The sequence below is a fragment of the Rhodamnia argentea genome, chromosome 2 (genome assembly GCF_020921035.1).
Source record: "Rhodamnia argentea isolate NSW1041297 chromosome 2, ASM2092103v1, whole genome shotgun sequence".
Lineage (NCBI taxonomy): Eukaryota > Viridiplantae > Streptophyta > Magnoliopsida > Myrtales > Myrtaceae > Rhodamnia > Rhodamnia argentea.
In genome coordinates, this window is record NC_063151.1 from 17,840,874 (window position 1) to 17,865,490 (window position 24,617).

At 40.8% G+C, this 24,617-nt stretch overlaps 4 protein-coding genes across 8 annotated transcripts; all 4 read left to right on the plus strand.

Moving 5' to 3' along the window:
* Window positions 1-7: 7 nt before the first annotated feature.
* Window positions 8-1,621, plus strand: LOC115747886 (rust resistance kinase Lr10-like). The gene is made up of 3 exons (XM_030684217.2): window positions 8-188; window positions 296-358; window positions 450-1,621. The coding sequence occupies exons 1-3, from the start codon at window positions 8-10 to the stop codon at window positions 1,619-1,621; spliced, it is 1,416 nt and encodes a 471-aa protein (XP_030540077.2).
* Window positions 1,622-5,219: 3,598 nt separating this feature from the next.
* LOC115747866 (B3 domain-containing protein At5g42700-like) lies at window positions 5,220-8,396 on the plus strand. 5 transcript variants are annotated; one of them, XR_007197576.1, is made up of 7 exons: window positions 5,228-5,617; window positions 5,715-5,810; window positions 6,194-6,225; window positions 6,347-6,509; window positions 6,670-6,876; window positions 7,163-7,260; window positions 8,119-8,396. XR_007197576.1 is itself a non-coding variant. In XM_048274877.1 (6 exons), the coding sequence occupies exons 1-6, from the start codon at window positions 5,477-5,479 to the stop codon at window positions 7,208-7,210; spliced, it is 687 nt and encodes a 228-aa protein (XP_048130834.1). In that variant the 5' UTR covers window positions 5,227-5,476; the 3' UTR covers window positions 7,211-7,418. The 5 variants fall into 5 exon arrangements, 4 of the variants coding, with proteins under 4 accessions (XP_030540043.2, XP_030540044.2, XP_048130833.1 ...); XM_048274877.1 differs by lacking the exon at window positions 8,119-8,396 and having other exon boundaries at window positions 5,227-5,617; window positions 7,163-7,418; XM_030684183.2 differs by lacking the exons at window positions 7,163-7,260; window positions 8,119-8,396 and having other exon boundaries at window positions 5,220-5,617; window positions 6,347-6,488; window positions 6,670-7,121.
* A 4,701-nt stretch (window positions 8,397-13,097) lies between these two features.
* On the plus strand, window positions 13,098-19,800 carry LOC115747863 (probable protein phosphatase 2C 12). The gene is made up of 11 exons (XM_048274873.1): window positions 13,098-13,254; window positions 13,329-13,413; window positions 13,880-14,168; window positions 14,870-15,041; window positions 15,301-15,454; window positions 15,572-15,635; window positions 15,956-16,063; window positions 17,134-17,259; window positions 18,459-18,694; window positions 18,850-19,052; window positions 19,160-19,800. Exons 1-11 carry the CDS (start codon window positions 13,203-13,205, stop codon window positions 19,195-19,197), a joined length of 1,527 nt encoding a protein of 508 aa, XP_048130830.1. The 5' UTR covers window positions 13,098-13,202; the 3' UTR covers window positions 19,198-19,800.
* Window positions 19,801-22,072: 2,272 nt separating this feature from the next.
* Window positions 22,073-23,336, plus strand: LOC115747920 (BRI1 kinase inhibitor 1-like). The gene has a single exon (XM_030684246.2). The coding sequence runs from the start codon at window positions 22,180-22,182 to the stop codon at window positions 23,041-23,043; it is 864 nt and encodes a 287-aa protein (XP_030540106.1). The 5' UTR covers window positions 22,073-22,179; the 3' UTR covers window positions 23,044-23,336.
* Window positions 23,337-24,617: the final 1,281 nt, after the last annotated feature.

Genomic DNA, 24,617 nt, shown 5'->3' on the forward strand with positions numbered 1-24,617 from the left:
AGAGTTTATGGCACGGATACCAGGGTGGGTTGATGGCAATGATCTTCGTTCTTATGCGCAAGTTCATGAACAGATGGTTTATGGGTTTGAGCTTCCATGGCTTCGAATTGCGTGCGAGATCAATTGCAGACAATATTATGGGTGCGACATCCGCGACAAGCGCCAAAATCGGTGCATGCTCAGAGAAGGTAAGGATGGTCAAAGAGTGTGAAATTTCATTTAAACGTGTAATTGAGCTCGATCATCGTGTATATCTTTTCGGCTTTCTCTTTTCACATATCAATTTCTTTTGCAGAACCTACTATAGCTGGTGAGCTCATCGACTTCTATCTTGTGGTTCTCCTCATCTATGGAATCGGTACATTACCATAATCTTCTTATTGAGAAATCGTTTTGATGTTTCTAAATTAACACATCCACAACTTTCTTGCGTTTCCCCCAATACACAGTGCCTTTCATGGCTGTGAAATTCATCTTGGGAGCCCCATGGGTGATGATGTTTCTAATAAAGCAATGGAGGAGAAGACACTTAGCAATGGATCAACAAGTGGAAGAATTTCTACAATCTAACAATAACTTCTTGCCAATAAGGTACTCCTACTCAAACATCAAGAAAATCACAAGCGGTCTCAAGGAGAAACTAGGTGAGGGGGGGTACGGTTCCGTGTTCAAAGGAAGACTTCGAAGCGGCCGTATGGTAGCGGTAAAGATTCTGAAGAAAGGGAAAGCGAATGGGCAGGACTTCATTAGTGAAGTGTCTACCATCGGAAGAATTCATCATGTTAATGTGGTTGGGCTCATTGGTTTTTGCTTTGAAGGTTCAAAACAAGCTCTTGTCTACGATTTCATGCGCAATGGGTCTTTGGATAAGCACATTTTCTCACAAGGACAAGGGAGTTCTCTCGATTGCAAGGAAGTGTATGAGATTGCTCTCGGAGTAGCTAGAGGGATCGAGTATCTTCATCGAGGATGCAATATGCAAATTCTACACTTTGACATCAAGCCTCACAACATTCTTCTTGACGAGGATTTCACCCCTAAAGTTTCCGACTTTGGGCTCGCGAGATTGTATCCCACGAACTACAACACCGTGTCTTTGACAGCCGCGAGAGGAACTTTAGGATACATGGCACCGGAGCTGGTCTACAAGAACCTTGGGAGCATCTCTTATAAAGCCGATGTCTATAGTTTCGGCAAATTGCTAATGGAAATGGCCAGTGGGAGGAAGAATGTGGACGGGGTTGCAGAGTGTTCCGGTCAGATTTACTTTCCTTCATGGATTCATGACCAGCTTAGTGCGGGACTCGACGTCCCGGTGGAACAAGTTAGCGAGGAGGATAGGAGAATAGTGAAGAAGATTATTATAGTTGCTCTTTGGTGCATTCAATTGAATCCTAGCGATCGCCCTTCGATGCGCAAAGTCTTGAAAATGCTTGAAGGAGGACTAGAGGGTCTACAAGTACCTCCCAAGCCACTCTTTTATCCAACAGAAATGTCAACAGGGGATGATGGAACTTGGACCGACGAAGGCAATCATACCATATCCACTTCATCAACTAGTGCAGTAACTCTTGAAGATTCTCATATCGTATATGTAAGTAGTAGTATTACACAAGCATAGACACATAGTAATACCATATGTTACCATGACATAAGTGGCAATTAGAAGCTGGATAGTAATTATGATGTTTTATGTGTACCTCCTTTTATTGTCTATGCCTATGACAATACCAATGTGTCTTCATTACGACTGTATCATCTTTAGCGTTATCATATTAAGGATATCATCAATCATAATTTAGACTTTCGGATTCATTGGAAAACTTAAAGGTGGTAATACGAGTCACCAACCCATTTTTTAACTCATTTATAGTGGGCCAGCTTGAATATGGGCTATTGAGATTTAAAAAAAAGGTCAAAAATGAGTTTGAGACGTTGAAGCCTAACTTTATGCGGGTCTAATATGGATTTGTATCAGACCCATATTCAACCCGTTTGAGATATTAGCTTTAACCCAAATATGACTCGGTGAAATGAACTCTAACGGGGCTTGTGAAGCTCCCGGCAAGATACTCCGGTTGCCGATGTTGCTTGTTTCTCGAGAACCGCCATCATTCCCGTCCGTCGACGCTCGCACATCATCCCCGTTGCTCGTTGCTCACATCGTCACGTTTCGCCATCGCTCATTGCTGCCATTGCCCATCCCTTCAGCACCGCGGCCACTGCCGGTGCTTAGATCTCTCTCCCAGACTCAAAATCTCTCAGATTTGATTTTGGCAAAAGGTTCGCGACCATGGATTAGAGGTCTTAGACCTCCAGGTCAGCGAAGATGGAGGTTCACGACCTCCGATTTGAGGTCAAGGACCTCCGCCGGCTTCAAATACGACGCCGTGGACCTCCACCTGCTTCGGCTGTGGCGTTGAGCTCGGTTTTCCGAGAGTCCTTGAACTCAGGTTGAAAAAAGACGACGGCCTGAGGAGGGTGGCAGCGCGATAAGGGTGGTCTTGGCGTGACAGTGTGACCAAGACTATGCGGAAGAGGTGGCGTGTATCTCCTAGTTGAGGAAGAAGACGACACTCTGCAACAGCCAAGCCGTGCAGTTTTTTTTCTTGTGTTTCAGAAATCTTTTTTTATTTTCATTTATTCTAAAAAAATTAGATTTTAAACTTTCATGTTTTTATTTAGTATTCAGTATTTTCTTTTGCCACTTGAGCGCATGGGACTAAGAAAAAGGTAATTTCGATAAATAAATAAAAAAACTTTACTTTACAAATTCATTAGACTAGCAAACTTCATGTTCGTAGCCGAGCGTCGAACTCGTGAGGTCTTGCTCCACCAACAAGTGATCTGACAGCCACAATTTAGTAGTGGTGACAGCTTGCTTGTGGTCGGCGAGAGTCGGTCGGCCATCGCCAAATTTAGAAGGAAAAACGAGAAAGAAAGAAAAAAAATAAACAAAATACAAATGTATAAAAAAGACATATTTTTTAAAATTTATCAAAAATATCAACTACATTTGAATTGCATAAATTTTCTTTTACAACACAATTTAAAACAAAATAGCAAATAAGTTTTCCTAAATTGAATTAAATTTAAAAATATTAAAGTAAAACGAGTCGGGTATGGATTGAATATGGGTTGGGGTCGGGTATAGGTCATTAAATTTGCACTATATAAAAATAGATCAAAACTGGTTAAATGGGTCGGAGGATATTCAACCCGATCCACCCATTTGACACCTTTAGGAAAACTTAGTGACAACTTTCAAGGTAGTGTTACGAGGTGTGAGTTTGGGTTTCCGAATCTTTACTTAAACTGCGCAATCCACGTTACGCGGGGCTTCACGCCCACTTTGGATGCCTAAGCACCTTCTTACAACGGCCAAGTTGGCATAAGTTCTGCTGACTTAGCATAATTTTTGCTTAGAGCCACATATTGTCGCTGAACAAATGAATCACTTCATTAAAAGCTAAGAAGTACCGACATTGACATACGACATGACACGACTCATCGACACGTCATTTCTAAAAAACAGAAAATTTCAACATATTAAAACACGTTACATATTAAATAAATATTTTTATGTATACACAATAAATTATCATGTTTGTATAAAGATATCCATGGTGAGTTTATTTTCTTTTGTTAGGGATTCACGATTATTTTTTTTTTTGCTGGCTAAGTATATTAATTATGGGGTGGTTGGGTATATAACTTAAGTATATATATATTTTTATAAATTTACATCTTGACTCCTAATTTTTTAAAAATACTTAAAATTGACCCCTGTGTGTTAAAATAGCATGTTGAGATGCTAGACTTGGGTGTCTAGAGTGCTTAACATGTGCCGGTCGTATGTTAGTGAGTGTCGAAAAGTGTCGGATTGTCGAAAAGTGTCAAACATGAAGGCCCTTGGAGAGTGCCAATGCTTCCTAGATTAAAAGCACATGACATGAAAATTTGGTTAGCGCAAGTATTAAATTAATCTGTATTTGGGGATTTCAGGTACTTGATCGTATAAAAAAAAGGTTTACTTACTTGATTGGAAAATGAGTCAAAATTCGTTTTCAATATTCGATTTTTACTTCTAGACAAAAACTGAGATTAGTCTTGATCATAATATTTGCATTTCGCCATGGATTTGTCTCATATGCCTGACCAATTAGTTTATTGTCTCTATGCATTTATGTCTATGCACGTAAATAGTTGGACCAAAATAGTCTACCCATACGTTGCACAAAACTGTTTCCCAATAAATGCTACTCCCAAATAAAACACAAGGTCAAACATAATGGTTTTTAACTTTGGTGGTAAATATATGCTATTATGATAAAATTTCAATCTATTGCTTAACCACATGGTCTGCAAATTATACTACTTTGACAAAAAATGAAAAATTTACGAACTTATGTGCACGTTTGGTACTAATGGTTTTTAACTTTGGTCCAATATACAATGTCATCCTTGGAGCTTCAATTTTTCCAACGTTGTCCTTGAATTATTCCTAGATATTCAATCCATTACCTAAATCAACAAATAGAAAAAAAAATGTTATCTTTTTATAATTTTCTCACATTTCATGTCTCTACAAATATTACAACAATTCCATTTAAGTATATTTTAGTTTATGATTTTCAAAACAGTAAAAGAGAAGCCTTATTTAAAGTTATATCAGGTTGATGTTTCTGTCGTTTTACGGATAAGTGTTTTTCGTAAATATAGTTAAAAATTATATTAGTTTACACGTAGATATTATATTTACATAATGTAGACCTTGTTCCTAGTTCTTTAGATTGAGGAAATTAAAACAGCAGAATATCAATGCGATACTACTCTAAACGAGATTCTACATGTACTACGATAGACGCCATAAGCTACAATGTACTCAAACAGAGCCAACCGTAATATTTATAAACGCCAAAAATGCCAAAAGGCAATAAAAGGATTGCGTAATTTTTTGTTGATTTAGATAATTGATTGAAATTAAAAAGGTACTAAAAAATGGAGATAGTGAGATTACGAAAATTCGTGAATAAAATCAAAAGATGACATTTAACATTTTAGTAACATTTGAAGCATTACATTGAACAAATTAAATATTAAGGGATTGTATTAAATGTACAAGAATTGTTCAAACTTAGAGATTGTTATTGTTAATTTTACATGATTCAATGACCACTAAATGGAATCGGAAAAGCAAAAAAAAAAAAAAAAAAAGGCAGAGAGAGAATGTGAAGATGTTGTTCCGACAACATTGGATTTTATTCTAGTCCTAACCGAAGAGAAGGATTAATACAAGATTTATTAGTGGCCACCCAACGGTCGACTGACTCAACTCTCGATTTCTGCACTCCACCCTCATCACGTCGAGTCCTTTTCCCTTCTTTCTTCTTCTTCTTGTTTTGCTGCTTCCTGTTCTTCTTCGTTTCGCATCCTCAAACCTCTCTCACTGAACTGAGAAAAGGGAAGGACGAAAATGGTGGCTACTAAGCCGAAGATATCCTTCGAGGAATGCCGTCGCAAGAGGCTGGAGGAGAACAAGAAGCGGATGGAGGCTCTCAATCTCCCTCAGCTCTCTCAATCTCTCCGAAACTCCTCCTCTCCCAACTCCACCCCTGTAATACTCTCTCTCTTCTCTCTCTCTGTCTCTCTCTCTCTCTCTCTCTCTCTCTCTCTCTGCTATTTATGTTTCTGTTTCGTGTCACACTGTTCAGATGAAGCAGTCCAAGCCACGCACAGTAGAGAAGCAGATGGTGGTGGTGAGGAGGTCCAGTCGCGTCGCGAACATGCCCGCTCCTGTTTATAGAGAGGTCGCTCCATTGGACTCTGCTTCTTTTGCCCAACTCTTGTTTCTTGGACGGGTCCTCGGACATTGGAAAGGAAACAGAGAAAAATCTTCAATTTTGGCGCAATGTATAGCGGGGTCTCTAAAATATTAATTTATTCACGTGCTCTCTCGACTTTACCCTAACGTGCAATGCGGTCCAAAGGACAATATTGATCAATTTCATATAGTTCAGGGATTAAATCGATTATTGTCCTAAAGAAGAAAGAATTCAAATCAGAAGTTCAGTTTTGCATTTTGTTTCATGGAAGAAGATCACTCGATCGTATCAGACTTAGATAAGGATTGCTTGCTGCGGTTTCTAGCCAGTATTGACCATAAAGTTTCAAACTTTGTTCTTGGGTTCAGGTGGTGGTTGATCGGGTGGCAGTGCCCAGAAGGTATTTTATCATTGCCTTCATATTTTTTTTCTTTATACTTTTGCGAAATGTTTTCTAAGATATTAAAAAGTCGTCATGTTTCGCTACTGAAAATTACCAAATTGTTTATGAAAATCGATAGGATTTATAAGAGGAGGGATCCGATCAACCTGGTGTATGCCTCTGCTGAGGCCAGGGAATATGCAATAGAGAAGGCAGAGCAATTGCAGTCCACTCTAGAACCTCACTATCCCACCTTAGTCAAATCCATGCTCCCATCTCATGTCTCTGGTTGTTTTTGGCTGGTAACAAAGTTTAATTCATTTGCCACTAAGATTTGGTTGATTTCGATTCCCTTTGCTCGATTTGTCCCGATACATGTGGTGTCCTGGAATTTTGAGAAGGGATTGTGCGACATTGATCGACAATCTGGTTTTCTCTTTTCTCATGTCATTTTATCTGCAGGGCCTTCCTGTCCACTTTTGCAAGACAAGCCTTCCTAAGAATGACGGGGTCATGACGTTGGTCAACGAAGATGGTAAAGAATTCCCGACAATATATTTGGCGCGGAAGACAGGACTCAGCGGAGGGTGGAAAGGGTTCTCTGTGGCTCATGAGCTAACTGATGGAGATGCTGTAGTTTTCCAGTTAATTAAACCAACCGCAATGAAGGTAGTAATGAGACTGTATTTGAGACTTGAAAGTCATTTTTCTTGCTTCCAAACCTTTTCGTAGGATTCATAAAGGCTTAAGAAGACCACGGATAGAGATTTAAGGGGAGATGATGTGTCTTTGGCATTCCATAGTACAAACGGCCATCACCATATGCTGTTATAAACACAAGCTTAAATGTGAATAGCACATGTATCATTTCCTATGATATTCTACTTCCTCTTGAATGGTGCTATATCATTTGGCTTCCTTGTAAGTGAAGCGCCGTTTACATTCTCGTTTTCAGGTTTACATCGTACGAGCGGATGGCTTCGACAAGAGTGAGGAGCCCTAAGTAGATTAGTAACATGGTTGCTCTGCAATCCCATTTTGGATATAACCATGGTAGGTAGCGAGTTTACTTACATGCCTATAGGGTAAATCAGTACTGTGCTTGTAGTCATTCTTTGGATGTTCCCCTGTAGTTAAGTGACCAATCTCCGATCGTTAGCCGCAAATAGACAGATCTTCTTTTGGTTATGTTTTAGCATCTCCAAAATAGACTTCACTCATGTGTATTCACTTTCTCTTGAAAAAAAGGAAAAATCAGTTTAGACAAGCAGAAGCAATGTTTGTAAAGCAAAAGCCTCTTACAGTGTTTTGAACCTCAGAGTGCTGATTTCTTTCAAACATGAAATTCATTCCATTGAAGTTCCTCCATAAAGTGTCTTTCCTATCTGGGATAGTGACGGCAAGGATGGATAGTTCTCGTGTCTGAACTGACTCGACTTGTGAGCTTTTTCTAATGCTTTTACTTGTTTTAAAAGATCGCTAAGGAGGATCTGATCATTTTTGGTCTATGATCAGTCGATTACCGACTAAAGTTGACCTGAGACTAGACCCCATGACACCAGATTGATCCCACCTTTGCGGGAAATCAAGCAAACAACCACCCCCCCAGGTAGTTGTGAATTTGGGGGCTCTATATATGTTGCAATGGAGTTTAGCCGCAGCTGCTTAGAACTTCAATTTATATTCTTTTTTACGTCTGAAGTCGTGTTCCCAGACTGAACTTGTTGCATTTTGAATTGCTCTCTTCCTGGCAATGTTGTCACTGTTGGCCTGACTTGATGACACTCGTTATCAATTTCTTAACACTTCAGCAAACCATTGACCTGAGTAGAAAAGGTTTCATTTTCTTTAACAAAAAGAAACGAAGAAGGAACAATCTCTCACTGTCAATATGTGTTTGCTCTGATGCAGGTTGCACGTTGCATTGTAAGGTCGTCCTGCTACGAGATTTTGCCGTTGGGTTGGTCCTGAATTCGGTCACAGGAGGCGAAATGTAACTTAATCTAGAGATAAGGCACCAAGCGGTTAAATCAGCTAGTCAATTCGTTGTGCAGTAGGTCTGTTTTTTGGCTTGTAAATTGAGCATACTATTAGTATTGCTCTGCTCGGCGGTTGTGTAGTCTAAAGTTTCGCAACTCAGCAGGACATTGTCCAAGAATTCAATTGCAATTCCCAGAAACAGTCAACCCCTCAATGCAGCAGCAGTATGGCATCTCCCTCGTTTGTTTTTTTTTTTTTTGTGAATTTGCAAATTTGCCTCCATCTGGAGTTGCTAGCTCGAGAATTGGTCAGATTCGCAGGCGCCGCACCACGACGCGAGGCTGTTCGACAGTCTAGATAGATCTCGCTAGAGTCTGAACATATGCAATAGACAAGAACACCTGCGTTTGACTGCTTTCATCTGCTTGTTCCTGCCTGAGAATGCGGAGAGTTTGTGGTGGTGGTGGGGGTGGGGGGGGGGGAGGGAAACAGGCTGTTTCGATAGCTCCACCTAGCTTTGTCAAATGGCAGGCTCCGTTCACTTTTCCAGCTAAGGGACGGAGAACGTGCGTGCTCGCCACCAATCTTTGTGCGCTTCACGCTAATGCCCATTAAAAAAATACATTAGGAAAAATGGACCGATGTTAGAAAGATTGGACGTGTTGAAATGTATCAAAACTTATATTTAAACAAACAAAAAAAAAAACTGTTTGGACCCATCAATGATGTCGTGAATTAGACGTAAGTACGGTCTGGATTTTGCATTCGCCACTCGTATCGGGCTAATTTGCATGCAAATAATCACGTGGGTCGATTCGGGTCGATTCGAATGTGACCAATTGCGACAAGCAAGACAGCAACGTCTGCGCAATTGTCCCCCAGGTTACACAAAAGCTGGGAATGAAATGTAATGGAAAGGCAAAAAGGAGCGAGCGGAGCAAAGTAACATGAGATGAATGAACCGAGGGACATCTCTCTCTCTCTCTCTCTCTCTCTCTCTCTCTCTGTCCCAGCGCGAGAGGTTTGGTCTCGTCTTACCTGGCACTCTTGGTGGGGTCCACGCGGATTTCCAGCCCCGCGTGAACTACTAGCGTCTAATCGCCCTTCGCAAAGAAATATCAACTCTCACGCGCGCCCTGAGAGTTAATAATAAATATACACTTTTCGGTCACGTAATTTAGTGAATAATATGTCGACGGCGAGAAAAAAATTCTAGTGACGACACATAAAATTCGATAGCATCACGTGAAAAATTCAAATAAACGGACATGTTTATTCCGATTCGGCAGAAAAAAGATGGCACAATTTGCTCGGGTGATTGTCTTATGATGAGAATTGATAAGTAGTAATGAATTTAAGAAGCGTGAAGTCTCGAGTTCCGTTTCCCGCTTAGTGGAGCCGTTTGATATTAAGAAATGAACAACTCCTTAACATGATTGATCCATAGTCTGATTGGATCTAGAAGGTGGACTAAGTCTAGCATACGAACAAAATGTTCAATATTTTAAAAAGGATGTGTCAAATGTTATGTGGTATAAACAAGCAAGGAGTATGTTATTCTCTTGATTTCTTATTACATAGTAGGAAGTAGAGAAAAAAAAATTGGTCGAAAGAAATAGAGAAAATTTAAGAAGCGGTGAAATCTCAAGTTCAAGTCCTATTCGATATGACTATTCGGATTTGAATAATCCATCGAAAAGTAATTTTCTTCTAGATCTTCCGGTCACGAGCATTGATGACATGTATTTGATTGGACCGAGGAGGCAAACTTAATCTAGTACGTCTAAAATGCCATTCGATCGTCACAGGAAAGAGAGAGAGTGAGAGAGTGAGAGAAGTTTCAGTTACTAGACACCGACATTATATTTTTGCCCATTTTTTAAAAATTTGTATTGAAATGACAAAGTGCGCAATTTACAATTGTTCAATTTAGGCCTAATCTCTTCCACATTTTTCGGGACAAAAGACGACGAGAATCCGTTCGTGCCCGATATCGCGTGATTCCGTCTCGACGGATTACTTCGTCTATATCGCTTAAGGTCTGGATCGGAGGTCGGAGCCACCGAAGTCCATCTAATGACGTCGACGGTTGCTTCCTCCGTGGTGACCACGCGCGGGGGGATGGTCGTGGGCCAGGAATGCCATTCGGCGTGGGGTACGGTCCTTTGCACGGTCTGATTGGCGCCGTTGATTTCGGGGTTCCTGGTGCCCCGGGGGTCAAGGGGATTTGTTAGTCCGTCCTATGAAGGGGAGGAGACCGGGCAATGTGGGGCCTCCGACGTGCAATCTCAAAAGCCCGACATTATCCAATTTTAATTGTTCTTTTCCACCTTAAGTAAAATACCCCATTCTTTTATGCCCCCTTAAAAAAGGGGGGATGAATCGATTGGGAATTCGCACCTCGATTTACACGAGATCTCGAATCCGATCCCTCTTTCAACCTCTCTCGATCGAGAGTGTCCGTGAAGGATTTGCTTGAATGGGTGAGTCGAGGCCGTGGTCGAGGCCAAATTTACTCCCCCACTCCATCTATTTCCATGCGTACCCACTTTTATGGCATCTCAGCCAGGCTTGTCGACAATGTAGAAACAATTTCCCCAAGCCTGCTAAGCATGTCTTCGTCCTCAAATAGGTATGATTGATATATATATATATGTTGAGGTAAACTGTATGTAAATCTCCTAACGTTGACTTGCTTCCGAATTGAAAAGGAGGACACAGCCTGATGTGCAAGAAGCTCACGTAAAATAATAAATCTTAGCTCGCCGCAACAATAAAGATGATGTAAAGATTTTTTTTTTTTTTAATTAGGTCTATTGACGGAGAAAGTAGACAAAATTGTACACGGTCGCTCTTTGGTTTACCTGATCTTTTAATGAGCGACGTGTACTCTAGAGAGCTTTAGAGAGAGTGTCTGGACGCAGATTTGTCTTAGGCAAGTGAGCGTGGAGTGGATGGAGATTTTTTTGCTCATTACTTTTACTAAATCCATCCATTGACTTTGAGCGATAAAAATGACATCTTTTCGTGAGGAACATCACTAAAAAAAAAAAAAATTCAAATAAGATTTACGTAGTCAATTGGGACTAGCACTTCTTGCAAAAAAAAAAAAAAAAACCCACTTACCAAATCACCAATCGGATGTTCGACCAAAAAAAAAAATTACATCAACCGGAACATCCAATCAGGCCGATATCACTAGCGTGTTAATTGGTGATGAAGAGGTCATTTGTCCCCACGAAAGCACGAGTTCGATTTCGTGTTGCGAGTAAATTGCTAAGTGTCTCGTTTTACATTTCTAACCGCAACCTAGCTCATATAAAGAAACTTTTTGGCTACTAACATTTTGATAGGGGTAGGGGCGACACACCCATAGATATCGAACTTTCGGGTCATCGATAGTGTTAAGGTAACCACGATTTAAACGAACATTCCGCAGCGAGTGTGGGATTATTACGTTAACTTCTAGAGGTCGCACCTCCCACGCTTTCAACTATAAGATTGGTAATAATGGTACCTAAAAAAGAAAAAGGTGATAACAAGTTCTAACTTTCGCGACGTAAATAGTCATAAAATAAATTGGCGCACGATGATTCTCACGAAAGAAAAACTTAGGTCATCGGTCACAGCATGCGAAAGCATCCTCGTAGCGTAGTCGACGTGACGCACTGTTCGGTGTCTTCGGTCGATGATAACGTGTAGCTTAGTCGACGTGACGCACTGTTCTGAACACAGCCACAAGATTTTTCAGCTGTCACTCACCCATGCAAAAAAAAAAACAATAATTTATTTTTCTGGGTACGATGTCTTTGTCAGCGCAATACAACAAGAAAACAAAATTGGTGTTTTTTTTTTTTGGGGGTCAGAACAAAATTGGTATTCAAGAAGTGGCAATTAATTATTATTATTGTTATTGTCATGATTATTATTTAAGATTAAACTTTACTATCATAATAATTTTTGGGTGACCGTGAAAAATATGAATATATTATAGGCCATAAATTTTTAAAAAAGTGAACTCTAAGATAATTTTTAAATTTTAATTTTTTATGGCCTAAATCAAACTATTAACACGACGGTCGTCCGAAAATTATATTTTCATTGGGACTTGCTTGTCCAATTCTTTTGTACGATGAGGCGGTCGTGATTGACTGAGTTCCCTTGTCGTCGCGCACTTTGCACTTGGCCCTTCTCCAGTTGACCGGCGCCAGCCTGTGATTTTAGAAAAAATATAGATTATTATGTTTTAAGATATACATTTTTTTTTTCTGTATATAAAAAAAAAGATTATTTGGACGTCCACTAAAAAACCCAATCACAGCTGTTCCTTGATTGGCTGATTGAGTCGGCTTTTTCAAGATATGGCGTGGTGGGGTCCATCCCGTGTTGTGACCCCACTTTGCTTGATTGACTCTTCTCTTCATTTTCTTTTTTTTCTTTTTTTGCCCCCAATGGAAATAGTTATTTGCATTTGCAATATCATCATTACGTCATTGGGGAATAATGGTGCAATCTATATGCTATATTTACAGACACATAGATATGTATATATATGAAATGAAGATTTGATCGATCGTATGCATGCATAAGTTTAAATTTATATTTATATTTCGAGCTTATGCAAGACGGGCGATATTGATTTATACAATCTGATATTTATACAAATGAGGTGCAAGCGGAAAAGCTTAGTCGTGTAAAAAAAGGGCATCATCAATTTCTTAATTATCCTTGTTAATTTTTTTTTCCTTAATTATTGAACCCCAAAAAAAAAAAAAACCAAATATTGCAGGCTCATGGTAGTCATCATGAGGCCGCAATCATGCACACCTTTTTCCCCCTCAACTTCCATTTTCTCCCAAAAAACATGTCAAAAGCGTCCACAAAGGGAACGGAAAGGAAAGCAGCTCAGCGCCTCCGCTGCTCTGACCCCGTAAGGAAAACGGAAAACGGCCCGAACGAAAACGACCGCGTTTTCGGGCCCCGCCACGTCATCGGACCGGCTCGTGAAAGACATAATGAGAGCAAAAACGACCACAGCACAGCAGCTCCTGCCTTCTATTGCGCTTTGTATGCAATCCAGCTTTCTCTCTCTCTCTCTCTCCTCTCTCTCTCTCTCTCTAAAAAAGATGGAATATTTGCAGCTCGCCGGGATCCGCGTTTCTCGATCACAGCGACGACCAATCCGCTTCGCAATCGTCTCCCTCGCCGTCCGCGCTTGATCGCCGAGTGAAAATTCCTTGGTCTCTTCTCCCTCTCCCTCTCCCTGTTCTTCTTTGTTTCTTCCGTACGCCGTTCTTTTGATCTTTGATTTCCTCGCTCTCGTCCTCCGCCATTGGCGGATTCGCCCCGGTTTCCGCCAATTCCGTTCGCGTCGCGCGTCCGGCTAATCCGTTCTTCGCGTGCATTGGCTTTGATTTTAATGTCCGGGGCGGTTTCTTCCTCTCGTTCGGGTACATTCTTGTTGTTGCTCGTGGGGATGGTTAATATGCCGTTTTGCTAATCGTTCCGTCTAAGTTTTGATCGCCGAATTGGGAGGTCGTGTGTGGTTCCTTGTCATTGTTTCTTTGAGATCTCGGAATGGCATTCTCGGAAATCCCGAGGTCCTTTGGCAATCTGATAGATCGCTGCTCATTCGGCGAGGAGCCGCGCGTGCCAGCTGTTTGATCGCTGTGTTTTGTTTTTGGTGTTGTAGGAGCTGCTTTGGGTGGAGAATAACAAAATTTGAGGAGCTGGTGGATGTTATCGCGCCCGACCGTCCGAGACTTCTGAGGAGAAACGAGACAATGTCGACTAGGAGTGACCATCAGACGGTGCCACTCTCAGTGTTGCTCAAGCGTGAATTAGCCAACGAAAAGATTGACAGACCGGAGATTGTGCATGGGCAGGCTAGCCAGAGCAAGAAAGGGGAGGACTACACGCTGCTCAAGACCGAGTGCCAAAGAATTGTTGGAGATGGGGTCACTACTTATTCTGTTTTTGCTGTATGTATTTCTTTATCATCCTTGTGCATTTGAGACGATACACTTTTCCGATGCTTTTAGTCTGTGTCCGTGATCTAAAAGTGCTGTATTAGTGCTTTTATTTTATAGGTAAAAAACTACTATATTAGTCATTATTCTTGTAAAAACATGCATGAGTCTGTTAATAGCAGCAGTAATAAATAGGAAGATAAGCAGGTAGGACCAAAGGGTTGTCAATTGGAAGATGATACTCTCTGTCCTCCCCGGGAGTCCTGCTTGATAGACAACTGAATTTAGCCGCAGCCCTATGCAGGTGTTGTCAAAATTTTCTCTTTTAGTCCGTGATTTTGGCTTCATATGTGAGGTTCATTGTTAGGTAACAACTATGGATGACAACCAAAATGGACTTCAAGAGGGAATCCAATTTCTGAGATGTTCTACTCCATACCTGCTTCGTTCTTTCCACGTGCTCTTATTTTCGTAGGCAGATATGACCTGAAAGCCATGAAACTGCTTTTTATTTTTTTGAACTTTTCATCTCGGCTGATATGTTTTTAATTTGCATGCTTTTGTTTTGGGATTGGTATTCAGGGTCCATATAGATTACTGGATTCTTCTTTTATTTGTAGAAACCTGGGAATAACCTAATTTCCAGCAGCTGCTCTAGATGAACAACCATCATGTTGCTGATTAACATATCGTTTTGACTTCTCATTTTGCAGCTATTTGATGGACATAATGGGTCTGCAGCTGCTGTGTATTCGAAGGAAAATCTCCTCAATAATGTTTTAGCAGCGATGCCATCAGATCTTAATAGAGATGAATGGGTAACTGCTCTGCCGAGAGCCCTTGTGGCAGGCTTTGTTAAGACAGACAAAGACTTGCAAGAGAAAGGTAGGAGTTTCTTTGATAGTAAATTTGAGTGTTCAACAATCTGTAGAGCTGTGGTTCAATTTGCAAATATACTCTTATATCTTCACAATTCGGTATCTGTCACAAGGTTTCATCTTACAGCTATTAGGTACTGTAGGGTTTTGCTGAGGTGTTATTTCACGATCCATGATCTGTTTGGACATGCAGAGTGCTGTTTCTTTTTGCTTTTTGTTCGAGAGATACAATGATGGGTCTTTTACTTTTCGTCCTTACCTTGCAGCACAAACTTCAGGAACTACTGTCACCTTTCTAATAATTGAAGGGTGGTTTATAACCGTTGCCTCCGTTGGTGATTCTCGTTGTATACTTGAATCTGCTGATGGATCTATCTACTATTTGTCAGCAGACCATCGGCTTGAGTGCAATGAAGAGGAGTACGTTTAGACGCAACTTTATAATTTTTTAACTGTCATTCATGCTGCTGGGATAATGTATCTATCTTTGCCTGATCTCTGCCTCTTCCATCTAATTTTAATATTGATGGTATCTAGGAGGAATCGCATTACTGCAAGCGGAGGTGAGGTGGGTCGGCTTAACACTGGAGGCGGTGCTGAGGTAAGATCTCTTCAGTCTTTGTCATTCTTTATTGTGATTGCGCAATTACCATAAGCAGGAAATGGAATGCAAGCGTGTCTTTGCATGTCTTGCTAATATGAAGGTGGCCCGCTGATTGGAACTGTAATTATGCAGCGTCGAATTTGGTGTAAATAGAGATTTTCGTCTTTAAGATTAAACTTGCATATAACCGTTGCACACAAGATTGTGTCATTGAAAAATTATGCAGATCCGGGTTCCCCTTGTGGACTACGTAGCGTGCATCACCTTGAAAGACTCTCTCTGGTTAATTTGACTAACCTCATGTACTTCTTCCGTAGATTGGTCCTTTGAGATGTTGGCCTGGTGGCTTGTGTCTTTCACGATCTATAGGAGATATGGATGTGGGCGAGTTCATTGTTCCTGTTCCTTATGTAAAGCAAGTGAAGGTTTGTTTTAAATTTTTCTTTTTTACTTTTTCAGTTTTAGGTGTTCCACTACTACTTTAGCTCTGTGCTCAATGTTTATTGCCTTTGCTCAGTGCACATGGGTTGTCCTAATTTAGCTATTAGATAGAAATTCTGAGGATTTTTTTGAAGAATTTTTTATTTATTTGAAGTGTTGTTGATTCTGCTATATTTCCATTCTAATATAAATAGTCATACGTGTTCGATGCGTAAGTGGTTGAATTGACTCCACATTGTTGGATCATCAGACATATCTGCTGGGAAGGTGGGTAACTCATTCATAGAAGACTTGAGTTAAAAGAATGCTTTCTTGGAGGATTTAACTTATCCATATGAAAGAGATTTAACTCGTGTTTCATCTATATAATGCAAACAGTTATTCTACAATTGTTCGAGTCCGATATAAGTATAAAGTTGAGCTAAGACTAAAAGTTAGATTTGTGAAAACACTACTTGAGGCTCCAACAAATCCTACTGTCGGCAACTTATATCTATCACCTATAAGGATTGGCTGAAGATTTAAGTTTCCATTAGCATAGGAATCACTAAACAGAATCTCTCACTGTTACCCCTCTCCCTCATAGTTGTGGGATGAAGAGATGAAGCATCTAACTGTGAGGCTGTCGTATGTACATAATGTCTTCTGTGGATTGATTGGCTTTGCCTCCATTTCATCATGCTTATAATCAATGAGTTTGATAACACTTTCACCTATATTTGTTTTGCCTAAAAGACAATATTACCTCATTTTTCGGGGAAAGGTATTTCACTGAGTTGCTATCGTGATGGAACTATTGTATTTTGTAGCCTATTAATTTCTTGATGCCATCATTATTGTCTATTTGCATCACCTTTGCTTTATTTAGAATCCTCTTGTGGACTGAATATGTAATTCTTGGGGCTTTCATTTTCAAGCCGTCCTCTTTCCCATTTACTTCCAGTAAACTGTACTATAGAGCATGCTTGGCCTTCTAATTGACCATTATAAAGTATGCGCCATGCATTTTTTGTGGCGGTTTTTCATTTCCTTTCCGTTCAAATGATTTTTGCAGCTATCTACTGCTGGAGGTAGGATAATCATGTCCAGTGACGGCGTTTGGGATGCTTTAAGTGCAGAGGCGGCACTTGGTTGTTGTCGTGGGATGGCGCCAGATGTTGCCGCTCCGCAGATTGTCAAAGTATGATTGCAGTCCAACTTCTGCCAATTTTATTTATTTATTTATTCATTTATTCTTGTTTGGATTGATAAAAGCTACGTATTAAACAATGCTAAGTGCTATGTGCCTGCAAAAATGATCTTTATCAGCTGATGCCTCCAGTTTCTACTTACCACACATTTCCGAGGAAAACGTAACTTTTAGTAATCCGTACTGCAAAATGATAGCCAGAAGTCAGAATCTGCAACAATTTTTCACGCTGCATGCAAAGCCTTTGCATTGATGTAGCTTAAACATGAGAAGATTCCATGTAGCTAACATGTGATGCCTTTCGAACCATGAAGGGAAGGGCTTCTGGTCAGAATTTAAAATTATCATATTTTCTGTCTGAAACTGGTTCAAAGTAATGTACTTCTGGTTTAGTGGCAACATGGTCTGGGTACATGATTGCAAATAAGTGTAAATGCAGTCTACACGTACTGCAATATGTACTCTGAAGAGTTCCTCAATATACTCTTGTAATAAGGTTCTTTTTATGCCAAGCCAGTGACTATATTGCTAAAGTACAATAATTGTAGATATGTATTACCTTTTCTTTTTTGTTTTGATTCCTCAATGGGCACTCTACTTTTTATCAAATTTTTGGTAGGGTCAATTGCAAATACTACCTGGACCTTTGGTGTTAGTTGCAATGTCGACCCATCTTCTTAATTTTTCGACGGTAAATGTCACATGACAAGGTTTAGACATTTGAATGGGAAGCCTTTGGATGCTCTAGTGAGGAGATGTGGCTATGAGATGTAGACGCAGGTTAAATGTGAAAAGGAAAGACATAAAAAGACATGGGAGGAGATGATAAGAAAAGATAGGGATCACTTAGATCTTACGGAAGTCTTGATACATAAGTAAGTGCAATAGCATTGGAGGAATTCATATGGCTAACCCTACTTAAGAGGATAACGGTTAGTTTGTTTGTGGTAAATGTTGTGTGGTGAAATTGTTTTTGGCATGTGACATAGACATGGAAGATGATGATAGAAAAGATAGGGATCACTTAGATCTTACGGAAGTCTTGATACAAACGTAAGTGCAATAGCACAGGAACAATTCATATGGATAACCCTACTTAATGGGATAACGGTTAATTTGTTTGTGGTAAATGTTGTGCGATGAAATTGTATTTGGCATGTGAGATTGCCTCACAGCCTCTTCTATTACAGGAATCTTTACGGGAAAAAGGACTTCGAGATGATACAACATGCATTGTCATCGATATATTACCACAAGAGAAAACAATGGCTCCTTTGCCACCACCGAAGAAGCCAGGAAAAGGAGTATTCAAGTCTATGTTTCGTAGAAGGTCATCTGAATCATCTTCTCAGATTGATCAAGAATATATTGAGCCAGATGTAGTGGAGGAGTTATATGAGGACGGATCAGCGATGCTCTCAGAAAGGTCTACACTGTGAACTACAATTTCAGTGACGACAATAGATCTTTTTTTCAGTGGACCACTCTTGTATGCCTAACTGTGATTGAGTGATGTAAAAGTATTTCTTTGACAGTTAAATGGCCGATGTGACAATGACTGAGAAATGTCTGTAAATGCAGGCTAGATACAAAATACCCCATATGCAACATGTTTAGGCTGTTCATGTGTGCCGTATGTCAAGTAGAGCTAAAGCCGGGAGAGGGTATATCCATACATGCTGGTTCATCAAATCCCAGAAAAGTGAGACCATGGGATGGACCTTTTCTTTGCTTGAGTTGCCAAGAGAAAAGAGAAGCCATGGAAGGGACAAGACCATTTGGAGGTGCTCTCTCCTTTGTGCTTCTAGCACCAGTTCTACTTTTCTGACAAGTTGCTTGATAGAAATAATGAATCCCTTTTACATCACGTTTTCTTTGAACTTGCTTTCAGATGGGTCATCTAGACATAGTAGTGGAAGTGATGAGTGAACCCTTTGACTATGCAAGTGACTGACAGATGTCCGGAAGTGTATGCCAAATGGGAGATGAGCTAACTTCCTTCAGTATCACTTTGAGCATTCACCTGGTGAATTTTGGATTTCACTTCCGAGCTCATTGGGAGCTCAATGTAAGGTTCCAAGGACCGAATCAGAAGATCAGGAGTGTTGATAGTTTCTTGAATATCCAGTTTCTGACTTCAAAACTGAGAGATGAACTATACCAGCCTCTTTGCAGGGTTTGTGGACAGCTATCATAAGTTTGGCTGTCCTAATGACACGTCAGAGGTAATTAATTTTTTTATTATTTTGAATTTACTCCGCTGTACACTGTTTCTTCCAATTTTAGAGCTAACGTTCGAGTTTACCCAATCTCCACTGTAATACCGTCGTATAGTGGGCTTGATGAGGGGTCATATGTCCAATCGGCTTCCTGAATGATTGGTGCTTTATTCTTCCTTTTGAGAAGTAGGGAAGTCAGTTTGTGGAATAGATATGGGGAATTGATAATTCCTGGCAAGAGGCGCATCTGTATGTACTTATGTTGGGTAGTGACATTTTTTCATCAATAGAAATCAGGCTGTTGAAGCTCTCTCGTCCATTCTACTAATGCTGCTTCTGTTGCTTGGTCCGTTAGTCTATAGCTTGAGGTTATGGGCATCTAAATTCATGAAATTTGTTTTGCATTGTTCAATCAAATCTGGTGAACTCGATTCCATCAAAGCACTTTTATCATCTGTTATTTTCCCCTTTTTACTGTCATCTCTTAATGTAACATAGTTTATCTCAATCTGGGAAGAGCATTTATCGAACACTATTAGTAATGTTGGACGTCGTGTAGCATCTGTATCCTATCTGTATCCTTTGCGTGTCTGATAATGGAGGATGTCAGAGTGACATTTCCAATGACAACAATAAGGAAGGCTCAAAATCGAGTAACATTTACATATGCTATTCACTAGTGCGTACTTGGATTTGTTGGTAATACATCCAGTTCAAAAGATTTGATCATTGTAGGAAAATTTTTTTGTTCCCTTTTCAGACGCGAAACAGGATTAATAAGCCCCTGAACTGGCTTGTGAAACTTTTTAACATTCGACGACTAATTATCAGCAGCAGCATCCGCAGACTGTGCTATGATGTATCTTGAAATCGCTAATGTCTGTTTGGTTGCTTCTGGTTGGGGGATTGTATCTCCTAACAAGATATCATCCACATTCACTCCCCGACCAACTATAATCCATCAGATCACCTTCGCTAATAAAGTCCGAGGGTTACTATGATGTGTTCGTTTGGTGATTTCCTAACGTGGTTGTCGTGGCCTCTGTTCCCATTAGTTTTCAAGATGGAATGACTTAAGTGGTGGCTCACTGATGAAGTTGGAAAAAGATGAGACATGTCACCATCTTTCCACGGTGCAGTGGCCCCAATGATTGAGCTATGATGCTGACCCTGTTGACTTGGCGAGCAAAAGTTTCCTCTCTGCTCCGATGCTTTTCCATTGTACACGTGCATGGATGGGTCCACCATCTGACCCGAACATCAAGATTTCTCCGTCTTCGATGCCAACTTTAAAGTCCCACTCAAGTCCAAATAATCCTTGTTGTTTTCTCCCAGGAATCGACGTCCTGGATATGTTCCAGACCCCCACGGCATTTCGTTTCCCTCCCTGTTGATGTGTAGACTTCTGAGGTATGAACGCAGACGCACGCACCCCTGCTTCTGTTTCGTGATTCAGGACCGGTCCTCCTGTCCCAGGATAAGGATTGGACCTTTTTGACAAATCGTGATTGATGAGTTCTTTTGCTCAAGTGGGAGGATCTGTTTCGCTCCAAGAGGTCCATTAAGTTTAGAAAAGCTTGTTTCGCTCTCGTTGACAAAACCGGGTCGCACAGTGCTCGGAAAACGGATTTTTAATCAGCACGATTGCGATCCTCGTATGGAAAATTCACAGCAAACAATCGAAAGCGGTCTCTGTCCTCGCTTTGCGTTCTTCTTTTTCAAAGATTCCTCCCTTGAAACGTGTGCTGCTGCTGCACCTGCACATCTCCCTTTGTCTCTGAGGCCGTGACATTCTCGCCAAAATTAGCTCGTGCGAAAAGACACGTACCTGATGCGCACTACCAAGTTACCTTTTCGACGGTCCAAGCGAGAGTTCCTCAAGTCAATTTTGGATCTTTTCTGCAACCCCAGGTCTCCGAAATCGAAGTACCAATCCGGTTTGCCGTCTCGAGGACCCACCTTCATCTAAATCGTGCGACTTTCAACTTCCTTTAATCTCGAAGTGCCTGTGGCGAGTCTGCTGACGTACGTTTCACCAAAAAGCATGTCACCATAATAAGCTCGTTACGTGTTCCATTCTTGCTCGTTTTGCACAGGGGGTTAAAGTAGGACATGAAGTTTGGAGTAATATACAATGTGGTCCCAACTTTAATCCCATGACAGGGGGTTAAAGTAGGATATGAAGTTTGGAGTAATATACAATGTGGTCCCAACTTTAATCCCACGTGAAATGTCATTTTCGAACTTTTAATTAGTTCAATGTGGTCTTTGAACTTTTGATATATGTCCAATTTAGTTCGTGAACTATATAGAAATGTTCAATCCTTCCATTAATTCCAGTTCGAGAACAATATTAAATATTTTCCACAGTGTAGAAATTAAATTGAACATATAGCAAAAGTCCGGAAATCACATCAAATAAATTAAAAGTTCAGAGATGATTTTACATATTGGGCTAAAGTTTAGGGCCATATTGAATACATTTAAAGTTTATGGGCCATTTGTGTGATTTATCCTTTGCATTAAAGCATCTTATTCTATGATTGTGTTCAAAAGGCAAAAGGCTTCTTTCTCTCTCAGTTGCGTGCCAAGAGGATGAGTATCTTTTGCAGTTCCGTCACAAAGTCTTCTCAATCCTAATAAATCCATAGGGAACCCTGCAAGAATCTCTAGTAGAGGAGTGTGTGAAGTTATGGAAACCCATGAACAGCACAACCTGAAAGCAAGAAAAGGGATACCAGAATCACGACAACACTCACCAACATCCGCTACTATATTCTCCTCCTCCTCGTCGCCGCCGCCGCCGCCTTCTTCCTCACCTTCATCATCTCCGGAGTTCTCCTTTGCCATCTCTCTAAACCCTTCCTCGACCACGATCCCCAGTGAAGCCTCAGTGGCAGTCGACTTGTCGCCAGCAGATGACATCTTCTTCCATGGACACTTGCTTCCTCTTCAACTCCTCTCTCCACTTACCTCACCGCCACGCCCCGCGAGCCATTTCAACCGTTCGGATTACCCCGTCACCGAATTTGATGATCGGAGCACCGTCGGCGGTAGCAATACTTCCAGCGGCAGCGAGAGCACGGTCGACGGCGAGAAAACTCAGTGGACCAAGATTAAAGGCGTGATGCAGAGGAGGAAGAGATTCTTATCCTTCTTCTCATTCGAATCGTTGAGGTCGGCGAAAGGACATAAATCTGGAGAAGGTAGAGAATGCAAGGAGAAGAGAAAGAGATGGTTAAAGCTTGATCATCTCAGGAAGGCTTTGAAGAGGTATTCCAGAATGACCGATTCGCTATTTTCTGGAGAGAGCAAAGAAGATATCGAGTTCGGACTGGAGCCTAACTCATTTTCAGGGAGTTCAAGCTTCACGGATAAGCAAGCAAGTTTCTCTGTCCCGGTATCGATGATGGCATCCCCAGAAAATTATGGCCTTCGTCTTGTTGCGAAGACGGAAACTGACCGGAGCACCATGGAGGAGTTGCAGGCGGCGATTCAGGCTGCAATTGCTCATTGCAAGAGCTCCATGGCCCTGGAAGAAAAGCACAACACCTGATATTGTGCTTCGCAATGTCAAAAGCCGCCGCTTTGAGCTCGACAAAGTTCACCCCTTCGGTCTTTTTGGAAGCAGGCCATTCATGTTCAAATTCGGAGATTCGTAACGGATTGCTTCCCCTCGTGCTTTGGTCTTAAACAGGTCATGTCTATATTTGTGAATCTTGAGGTGAATAGCCGTGGCAGCATATATGATGGGCTAACGCCTCGGCGTTCCGAAGCCGATTCCTAATTTGTACTTGTTTTAATCCATTTCCTTACGGTGTAATTCAAGCAAGTTTGAGATTCAAGATCCCGGCTGGGAGTTTGGTTATCGAGGGCGTTCAGTTCAGCACTAATTAGTTTCGCAGTGTTTAGAATCGACCGTCTCCGTTACTGTTCCTTTGTAAGATATGCCCTCGGTTTGTATGACATGTACTCCATCTGTTTCATGAAAAATCAACCATTTTGAAAAGGGTTGTCCTGATTTTGATTGTTCATGTCGCATAAGCAGACATTTAGGCAAGATTGGGAGCTAAAGTGGCCGGTTTTAAAGCCGAAGCAAGCATCGACGTATACCCTCTTGTTGTTTCGGGCTTTGTGGCTGCGGAGGCGAAGATGGTGACGATGCGTTGTAGCATACTTCATGTGAGGATGTGATCATAGTGCTTCTTCTTTCAGGAGATCTTGATTGGTATCCATTTGAAACGATTCTAATGCAGTCAATACAAAGAATTCTCCTCAGGGACTAGATTGAAAAAGTTTAAGGAAACCGGGACAATTGTGGAATTTCCCTTTTTTCTTATAAAGGACACAACTTGAGGTAAAAAACACAACTTCAAGAGGACCAAACAAGATATATCGACGGAATATTCCGAATGAGCTAGATCTGTGCCAAGGGAGAGTTCTTGTCGGATAAACCCGCAACTAAAATTGTGATAGAAAAAATTAGGCAAGCACTAGCAGAATAATGAACTTTCATTGTGGCATGTTTGAGAATCTCCATGACTTTTATTTACTAGTCCATGTTAAGTTATTTTTAATTTTTTTTTTTGTATACTGCTTTAATTATGAATAATATTTTCATTTTACGTTCAATTTTCGAAGCAAGTGTAATTGTAGGAAGCTAGTTTATCATGATGAGTAATACTTTGTAAAAATCTGTAGTTTAGCCTGTTACTTAAACAAGTTCGGTGGCTTGCAGGCCCATCCTATCCAAGCCCAATTGGAGCCTTAATGGCTCTAACACATTTGGGCCGGGCCTGGGTAAATGGAGGAAACCCGATTCGCCCCTATTGGGCCCAATGCATGCTCGACCCGCTCTAAAGATTCGTAGACCTGAAAGGTCGGGCCTTTCGAGCCTGCCCAATGATCACTTTCATCTGGGGGCATGGATTCTTTTGTCCCAATGTTCATTTTTTTCTGGGTCAAACTTTGTCCCGTGTTCATACCTAGAAAAAACCCTACTTCGGATGCCTTATTCCAAACCATCAATTTAAATAGTTGAGGATGTATTAATTCGTTGCTGATAAAACAATAATCAAGAGTCATTAACACGGATTAAGTGAAGGAGCGTCGCCACCTTTTTACAGCATT